This window comes from Pteronotus mesoamericanus, unplaced genomic scaffold (assembly GCF_021234165.1).
Source record: "Pteronotus mesoamericanus isolate MK-2021 breed Mesoamerican mustached bat unplaced genomic scaffold, CSHL_Meso_final scaffold_651, whole genome shotgun sequence".
NCBI classification, from domain to species: Eukaryota; Metazoa; Chordata; class Mammalia; order Chiroptera; family Mormoopidae; genus Pteronotus; species Pteronotus mesoamericanus.
Genome location: NW_026555325.1, coordinates 21750014 through 21759840, shown reverse-complemented (window position 1 = coordinate 21759840; position 9827 = coordinate 21750014). Strand labels below are relative to the sequence as shown.

At 48.9% G+C, this 9827-nt stretch overlaps 1 protein-coding gene across 1 annotated transcript in view; it reads right to left on the bottom strand.

The window, feature by feature from the left end:
- The window catches only part of TANC1 (tetratricopeptide repeat, ankyrin repeat and coiled-coil containing 1), a 215809-nt gene continuing 205982 nt past the window's right edge, over positions 1–9827 (bottom strand). Inside the window, exons 22-26 of the mRNA XM_054562425.1 lie at positions 7343–7475; positions 5809–5900; positions 3923–4069; positions 2937–3037; positions 1–2262 (exon numbers count right to left, since the gene is read on the bottom strand). Coding sequence (XP_054418400.1) covers positions 837–2262; positions 2937–3037; positions 3923–4069; positions 5809–5900; positions 7343–7475 — 1899 coding nt within the window. The 3' untranslated portion in view covers positions 1–836. The remainder of the gene's footprint in view (positions 2263–2936; positions 3038–3922; positions 4070–5808; positions 5901–7342; positions 7476–9827) is intronic.

The following is a 9827-nucleotide window of genomic DNA, read 5'->3' as shown; positions in this document are numbered from 1 at the left end:
CCAGGACCGCTATCGCTGTTAAAAGCAATCTGTGAACCAGCTGAGCGCTAATTTACATATCACCAAGAACACTATATTCTCAGTGTTACAGCCCAAATCCAGCCTGACCACCAGTCATGATTCCAAATGGCTTATACTGCTTCCAAAGAGTGAAACACCTTGTAATAGGAATATAATTCCAAAAAAGTGCTATAAAAATATGTTTAATGAGAATCATAACATGGAAATAAGTGCTTAATCCTCTTCAGGGCATTCCTATAAAGAAAACAATACTTGGATATTCTCATATTTTGCTTAAAAAGTCAACAATGTAACATTTATAGTCACATAGTCAGGTAGAAATTACTTGGGTCTTAATTTTACCTATGTATGTAAATTGGGATTTGACTCAACGGAACCATAACTTGAAAATTCCATCTTTTCCAGACTATCTCATCTGGCTATTTAGTCAGGAGTTATTCCTATCACTAGACATTTATATTCTCTAAGAAATATTATGATTTTACCACATAGCAAAGACTAGGAGAAAAGTGATAAAAACCAAATAATTTCATAAGAGAAAAAGCATTAGTTAACGTCTTCCTGGGTGTCTTAAGTTTCTAACTTAATAGACATAACTAATAGTTTTCAATTCTGGTTAGCATTCTTATGGTGACTTCTGATATTTATCAAAAGAAATTTTATCCCACATTTTAAATAAATCAATGGTATCTGATCCACCTCTAAAGAAAAAGGAAAGGAATATGGCTAAAAAGTAATTTTTCTCAAAAAAATCATTTAATTACCACCAAGAGCCAACACACTGTTTCAGATTCCACCAGCGGGTCCCTCTTGGCTTACACGTTTGATTCTATGAATGATCGCTTTGGTTTTGCCGAAGGCAGGTGGCCCCGGTGGGCTTCATTACCGATGTGAGGCTGCTGTTTAGAGATACTTTCCTGATACAGATGAGAAACGTTCTTGGTTATCCTGTTCTCTGGACAGTGGGCTGGGATTTGGCACTTTCTTTCCTCTAGCTCTTTCACCTGTGCCCCATTGTGGACACTTCCGCCCAGGGTTGCAACAGAACAGGTCTTTCCTTGGCTACTGTATCCCGCTGCTTGTTTGAGAGAGGGCTTCTCCGAGTTCGAGGACGGCAGGCCCACTGCAGAAGATGTGTTTGTCAGTAGCCCCTCCGGCACCGGGCAGTGCCAGGTGCGGCCCTGGGGGTGGTTCTGCTGCTGGAACCTCGCAGTCTTATCCATGATGCCCATGAACGGAGTGTTGCGTGGCCTGTGCTCAGCTGTGCCGCTCTGAGCCTGGTTAACAGCCTTGTCTTTAATTCGAGCATCTGGTCCCTGGCCCTTGAAGCCATCGGAAAAGCTACTGCTTGAAGTCAAACTACTGGTCGAACTTGATACCTTTATGCTGCTGGATGGAGAACCAGAAGAGCCTGAGCTGGTGAGGGAGGCTGGGTGACGCCCGTCGCCGCAGCTCACTGGCCCACCTTGGTTTAGTGGAGCTGCGTCCACGGCCATGGAGGCGTGAGCCAGAAGCCGCTCTGCCGTCTTTATCTTGCTCGGTAAAGGATATGCAGTGCCGCCCTCACCGTGCTGCAGCTGGGCGCCGTGGCTGGGGCCCAGCCGGTCTCCAAACCGGCCCGAGCCCCCCACAGTGAAAGCGCCTGCTCCCTCCGGAGGCTGGTTCCTGCCGCCAGCAGGAGCTGTTCTGCCTGGCATGGGACTCGGGGGAGGATTCGGAGAAGGGACCTGAATTTTTGTGCTACCGCTTCTCACGCCGGCCTGTCCAGAACCGAGATGCTGGCTGGTCTTCACTATCTGTGCCTGCTTGGTGGGCTGCATCATCGGCCCTGGCTGTGCTACAGGCTCCCGCAGGGGCTTGGAGACGGCTGGCCTGTTCGGTGGCGAGACTGGCCTTATCTTGGACTGCAACCCTTCTTGAAGGTTCCGGATATACGGGGAAGGGACCGATGAGGATGGCTGGGACCTGGGAGTCAGGGAAACGGATTCTTCCTGTGGGGAAGTTTCTTCTTCTTCAGCCTCCTCAAGACGAAAGTGGTCATTTAGTCCAGGGGTGGGGGCTTCCTCTTCGTTTTCTGAGTCGTTGGGTGGGGCCGCGGGTGGGCACTGCTGTTTTTGCTGCTGGCTCCTCTGGAGTTGCTTGCATTCCTCTTCCACGCGGGCCAGAAGCCTCTTGATCTCCTGATTGGTGGGGCACAGTTTCACAGCTTCTCGCAAGTCGGCCAGAGCTGCCGCAAACTGCCTTTATATGAAAGGGGAAGATACAATTACAAGCCATGTAAACACGTGTTCTGAATGTAACTATTCATAAAATATCGGCGCTAAAGGGAAAGAGAAGGTAGGTGAGTGAGTTTTGAACATTTAACTCTGGTGGACAGGACCCATTGAACTCGCCTACAGATACTGCGTGGGACGGCTGAACTCAAACCCAGCTCGGTGGATTCCAGGGCCCTCCTGTCTCTCTGAAGACCCCCGGGCTGGGACTGAGAACAGGCGTAGGTCAGTGGGTGTCAGGATCCTCTTCAAGTTATCTTCACCCTCCCCTTCCCTCATGCCTACCTCTAATTCAAAAGTCTTGTATGCCTCCTCCTCACTTCCCCAACACCTCACCTTCATGTCTCTAGTTGGCAGTTCCACGGACAATATGAACTAATCTAGAAGTTTCATGTGGCCGTAAGTGTCAACTGGGGTGGAGGGGAAGAACAGTCATTCAGATGTCAGGAGAAAAATCAAAGTTTAGCCATTGCTAATAATATCCACTACTGTGTCTCTTGGAAGCTACCAATTTCGTGTGAAAAGAGGCGAGAGGCATCTGAGCACTGCTTATGAGCCAGAAGCCCCAAAGTCACCCAGCGTCTTGACACCACAGAAGCACAAAGCGTTTCTAGTCACGCATCTCACCCCACCCGGGCATACCTGCTATTTCTCTTCGCTCGTGCCCTGGCATAAAAGGCTTCATAGGACTTCGGTTTCAATTCGAGAGCCTTGGTCGCAAATTCTTCTGCCATGCCAAAGTCCTGGTGTCAATAGTTAAAACACATGAGTCAGAAGAAGCACTGAAACAATTACAACTTTTTAACAGGAGTCTTGCTCTAAAGGTTAGCAGAGAATTAGGACATAAGAGGAGACAGGGGAAGGGCTAGGTAAGTCTGTTTTTCTGTTCAGTTTTAAAGTTAGGGGATAGTTAAAGCTTATCAGCATTCTAAAAGAACCCAGTAGAGAAGCAGCAGTAGATTGCTGGGGGGATGGGGATGGGGATGAGGAAGGAGCAGCAGTGCCCCGGAGGCTGCAGCAGGCGGGCCCCGCCCAGCACCGGAGGGCCGGCCTCGGGGAGCGCAGACGCCCCCTCCACTCCGGCAGGGGCAGCCTGTGTGGGCGCGGGCGCGGGCGCGGGCGCGGGCGTGGGCAGGCCAATAGCTTTGGTGGTGGGAGGGTGAAGTTAAAAAATAAATAGAAGAAAGAAGTACTGAAACAAACCTAATAGTTATGTTACAAATTAACTGAGTTAGCTACTATTTATTACAAAGTAAAGAGTTACTGGCATAACTCCTCAGCAAATATAATAAGCCCTATGCAGACTGACACCTTTGAGTTGAACTTGACCACGTCCTTTCATTTTAAATCTGGCGATGGGCAATGTTGGCAACATACAGGTGGGGAGGGTGGGCGAGCGGCTTGCAGTGAAGCCGAGGAAGCTATACCCAAGTGCGCCCTCTCAACATCTTGAGAGGTGGGCGGTGATAGCGATCAAACGGTGGCCATCCAAGAGAACCAGCAGGTTCACAGAAATGTGCACACGGACCTGACAGGAGGTCCCCCGATGTGGGCTATGGCAGGCCTGGCCTTCACCTCGGTGAAAACATCCCATTGCTAAAGGGCTGGAATAAGGGGGCTTAGCTTACATTGGTTTTCCTTCGGCAGCGAGACAGATTGAGATAGAGGGAAACCCTGAGTTCGTTGAATGGTCTCATGTCCTCTCCGAATCCTTCTCGAGGAAACTTCCTTAAGGCATACTGGTACCGCTGGGCTGCCTCTTTCATCTTCCCTTTCTAGGATCCGAAAACCACAGACATTTATCCTTCACCAGATGCTCCAAGATGAACAAGCTCCTACATCCTAAAGATCCTGGAGAGGTTCTCCCCCGGCTGCCAAAACCACAGGGCCGGCTGGAAGGCCCTGAGGCGGAAGCTCCGCAGCCAGAACCAGACCCTGGGCGGCGCGGGCACGGCCTCGCCTCACGAGGGAGGAAGGACGCTGGTTCTACAGGAGGGCAGCTGTAAATTGCCAAACTGGTAACTAGCAATCTTAACACATCAGGTTATCTTTTTAAATACAGTTTTGAAAACCTTTTCATGAATGCTTTCTCATTTTGCATCTCATTGATATCTCATAGTGATATTTTAATGCTAAACGTAATAGAAATCAGATGAAAACATAATACAATTCCTAAGGCAAGCAGAGTCTTGTGGATAAACCCAGAGCTTGCTGTAGAATAATGATGTTTTCTTTTAAAAGGAACGAAAGCATGGGTTTTAAAAATCAGAACAGCACTGCATGTCCTTTTCAAGGCCACAGAAATCCATGTAATGTGCTCAGTCAGTTCCGTCACGCAGCAGGGATGACGCCTGTTGAAAATGGCTTGGTGTTTCTAACCTAATTGCCTACCAAAACTCACATTAAAACCACTTCAAAGCTGCAACAATACACACTCTGAACTCAATTTCAAACTGATTCCAAGCCAGGAACCCTGCTGGGCCACGCTATAGGCCTATTTATTTATTATTTTAAAAAGAAAAGGGGAAAACTAAACCATAGCAAGTGCAGCAGCCTCATGGTAAAAAGGATTAAAATGGTCATAATCTAGGTTTTTGTTCTTAGAATCTTTTAATTCTGTCTAATCACTGACAAGGGAAGAACAGTGATCTATGTAAAGTAAATGGCCTAAGCTGCTGTTTAGACCAGGGAAGTTGGCAAAACGCAGCCCGTGGGCCCAGCGTGGCCCGCCACCTACGTGCACTAATGCAGTCTGACCGGGACGCAGCCGCGCCGGCTTGCAGGTCTGCTGTCTGTGGCTGCGTCGGCACCGCAGCGCCAAAGCTGGCGAGTAACAGGAACCACAGAGAAAAGCCCAAAATAGTTACTCTCTGGCCCTTTCTCGTACAAGTTTGCTTTTGTTCTAAACTGATGTCTTATTTTCGAAAATTTACTTTACAGTCAAGTTTATTCATGTGTAAATCTAATATTTCCATTTCTAAGAGAAAATGGAAAAAAAATTCAGCCTCCTGAGTAACTATTATATATCACTTAATGTCTTAAGTAAAAACATCTGCAGAAACAGTTTCGCATTCTAGAAGCTTACAGATACTAAAAATAATCAAGGCTCAGGAGACTTAATGATTCTTTTCTTCTGAAACTGTCTCTGGAATGTTCCTCTCCCATGCACCTCACGACTCCGTGCTCTGACCAACCTCCTGTGTGATGTGCTTCTTAAATTAGAAGCAAGTCTGTCTTCCCACCAAAGCTTCAGGCCCTAAGTCATAGTTAGAGCCACAGGGAATCGCTCGGAAATAATGGCTCTGGAAGACAACGAGAAGTGCTTTCTGCCTTGAAGATTCTGCCGTTAGGATATTAAAGCCTGGGCGTAAGGCCAGGTCAGCATCTCACGCAACTTCTATTAAAGCCACGCTGCGTGGATTCTGTAGGGGGCACAGCTACATCCATTATACACCAAACTGAGAGGCCGCTCGCGGGCCATTACAACATCATGGAAAAGGGCAAAACCACTTACTTTGTACATCATGTTTCCTTCCTCCATCAATTTCTGCAAAAGTATAATCAAAATATCAGGTTTGGAAGTAGCCATCGCCCAAGCAGCATTTCCTGCAAAATAAACACACGTTCAGAGGGACTCCGGCGCCGCGGAGGAACAGTGCTCAGCAGCCCCCCGGCCCCCACCCCGCCCCGCGGCTGGGACGCGCACAGCAGGGACCCAGCTGCAGAGGACCCTCGCCCACCGGTCCTGCTGGCCTCCTCCAGGCAGCAGGGCCCCGGGGAGCAGCCTTCCCTTCTGATCTTTGTGAGGCTGAACTAAGCACTCAGGGGGAAACGGTACCCGGCACAAAGTGCTGTTGTTCTGGGGAAAAAGGACTGGGAAACTAATGCATCGGAGCAGCAGCTATGGCCTATCCCCCTCTCTGATGGGCATTTGGGAATAAATCAATTAAATGAGGCTTCAGAATGGGCTCCTTAGGTCCCTGCTGTGCCCGGGACCGCAGCAGCGAAGGTGTTCTTACTCCTGCACTCCGCGCACTGTCTCCCGTTCCGTCTACTCCCAGGCTCCTCGGCTCGGCTCTCGCTCTTCCGCCCTCCTCGCACCGCTCCTGCTCTCGGCTGCCCCGGCCCACGGCCCGCCCGGCCCACGGCCCCGCCACGGCCCTCCCGCCATCCCCCTTCTAAACGCGTGCGGTGCGTCGCGCTCCAAGAGCACCGACCAGAGGCCGGCCTGCTCAGGAGCAAACCGGGGCTGTGACCGGAGGGAAGCTCTGTAGCTCCTCTGTGCTCTGGCTTCCTCCCCGGTACCATGAGGGCGTTGTCACCACCTCCTTAGACGGTAGGTGAGAGTATTAAAACAGTGAAAACAGACACGGCCTAGAGAAGTTCCCGATCCGGAGAACTGCTTAGTCATTTCCGCTAATACCATTTATCTTCATCACAGCCCCCCCCCCGCAGACCTGCTGTTGGCCGAAGTCCCGCCCTGTCAGACCGAAACAGGGACCTTCTGCTTGTCTCCCCGCACGTTCTGAGGGCCGTCCTGTTCCAACCAGCCACACACACGGGCTTGCCCTGCTCGATCTCCCCGACCTTGTCTCCGGTCAATCACACCGACGTCCCCTGCGCTGGGGCCGCCATCACGCGCCCAACCAGCCGCGCTTACTCTGCAGCAGCGGCCCCGGACTCGGCTGTCACCAGGACGGCTGTCACCAGGACGGCTGTCACCAGGACGCCCGTGAGCTCCCCCGCGCACGCCCGACCCCCGAGGCCACGGGAACCGCCCGGGCGGGACTCCTGGGCATCCTGAACACCCCGCAATCCTAGGCTGTCCTTCAGGGCTGGCCTCTGCTCCCTACCCACGCTGGCAATAAGAGTAGGAGCTGTTTAAACAGTTTAGGTGCCTGTGATTAAATAAGCATTAGAAGAGAAGGAGAAAAAAAATCTCCAGACATATGGCTTCTTAACCTGGGTGCAGGTAAATATTTATGGTCCCCGATATGCTCCAAAATCTGAAGCTAACCTCCCTCTATAGAACTGAGATGTTTACTGACCTAATTTGGCTCCTTTTCTCAGCAGTGCAATCACTACAGATGTGTTTCGACAGCCAATGGCTCTGTCCAGGGGGCGCATGCCACTATGGTCCACGTGCTCAATCACGGCCCCCTTCTCAACCAGGTACAGCACCTGCGCGGGAAGAGAGGCGTGAGCAGCGGCTCCCGGCCGGAGCCCGTCACTGGCCCACCTACAGTGCGCTGGTGTGGGGGCTTTTCTTGATTTTTGGTGCTTCTGGCCATGAGGGATCCTAGAATGTAAGTGAAGTTGACAGAAGACAGAAAAAAGGAGCTGCCATCCACATCTAAAACCCGCTCTGTTAAAGGGCATTTGATATCAGCAATGAGGCTCCCAGGAGGAGACGTGTTCTGCATACGCACTCATATGTCACAGGTGGGTAAATGCACACGTCCTCATCTGTCTGCCTCACCCCACCTCCCCACCCCAGAGACGAGACACAGTCACCTTTCCATCTCCAGTCACTTGGGAGCCACCCCTGCACCAGCTCCGGCAGGCGGCGGCGGCAGGCACTGCGGAAACACGGAGGCCCAGCCAGCCGCGCCGGCCGGCGGCCGGGGCCAGGGGGACCCAACTGCAGTGCCCTTCAAGGCCCGGGAGCGAGGCCGGAATCTTGGGGCTGTGAAGGTGGCAACATGGAGACCCTGGTATGGCAGCTGATGTGATTTGATAAAATAGTTGTCACAGAGAACAAGAGGAGAAACCACTTTGGCCCCTCAAAGTGATCCACTTACTGAGTAAGAAGCCTGAAGCTACTTGAGATTTTCACGTGGATCTGAAAGATCGATCCTATCAGTCCACCTGCTGTTCAAAATGACACTACAGGGATGAATACCCAGAATATATTAAAAACACCTACACCTTAAGAACAAAATCCCAAATAACCCAATTTAAAAATGGGCAAAGGATTTGAGTAGACTTTTTTTTTTTTTGCCAAAATGATATACAAATGGCCAACAAGCATATGAAAAGCTGCTCAACATCATTAATCATTTGGGAAATGCAAATCAAAACCACAATGAGCTGTCACCTTACAATGTTAGCATGGCCATTATTAAATAAATAAATAAATAAATAACATAAAAACAGAAAACAGTAAGTGTTGGAGAGGATGTGGAGAAGCAGGAACCCTGTGATCTGTTGGTGGGAATGGAAAATGGTGCGGCCACTCTGGACACAGTATAGAGATTCTTCAAAAAAAACTAAAAACAGAATTACCATATGATCCAGCAATTCCACTTCTGGGTCCATATCCAAAAGAATGTGAGTAGATCACAAAGAATTTGCAGGGTATCAATGAGAGAGTTGTATACCCATGTTCATAACAGTACTATCCACAATAGCCAAGAAGTGGAGGAAGCCTAAGTGTCCATAGATGGATGAATGGATAAAGACAATGTAGTAAATACATACAATGGACTGTTTATTCAGCCTTTACAAGGAAGGAAAGCCCATAACACGCTACAATGTGGATAAACCTTGAAGACATCATGCTAGGCGAAATAAGCCAGACACAAAAGGACAAACGCTGTATGATTCCATGTAACGAGGTACGTGGAGCAGACAAACTCAGAGATAGAAATTAGGATGGTGGTTCAGGGGCCGCGGGACGGGAGGAATGAGGAAGAGCCGTTTAATGGGTAAAGAGTTTCAGTTTTACACGATGAGAAAGCCTAGGCATCTGCTGCACAACAGTGTGTTGAACTCTTCACTTTGAAATGGCTCAGATGTAACATTTTGTGCTGAGTTATTTATCACAATTTTTTAAAAGGTGCTAGAATGCTAAATTCCTTCCCTTTTTTCCTAATGTTGATAAGTTACAGGATTTGGTAAGTAAGGTAGTATAAGCTAAAAAATAAAAGTGTAGATTCGTGAGGTTCAGCTAAAGAGCTGTTTTTGAAAATCGATATTAAGTACAGTTTACAATGTTCAGGAAGTGAAGACCATTTACCTCTAATATCACTGCCTTTTAAAAGCATCGAGGCCCAGGTATGCAGGATGGTGATGGCTTTTGCTCCAAGATCCACAGCTCTTAGCAACATAATACCTGACCCTCCAGGTAACCCTAACATTGGGCATATTAAACATTCAAAAGTGATAACTCCAAAGGGGCTGAATATTCCTCTAGGGCCCGCTGGGCACTGGAGATGTGGGTCCTGACAAAGGCATGGTTTCTACCCTGAGAAACATTCTGCAATTCTTGGTTTAGTAAGGTCTTACCCCTCTCACCGCAGTTAGACTTAGGCATCGGTCAGAGAGATAAAGATAGTGCCCACAGCATTCTAGACATTGCCATACTGCTTTAAAGACAACCAGCTAATTATTTGGTTAGCAATTTCTCACACACAAACACACACACACACATGAGTTTTAAATGATCTATAAAGGAATTCTGTTTACATGGATTAATATAGGAAAATTAAAGTACACATGCATGTGTGTATATACACATTCATGTATGTGTCT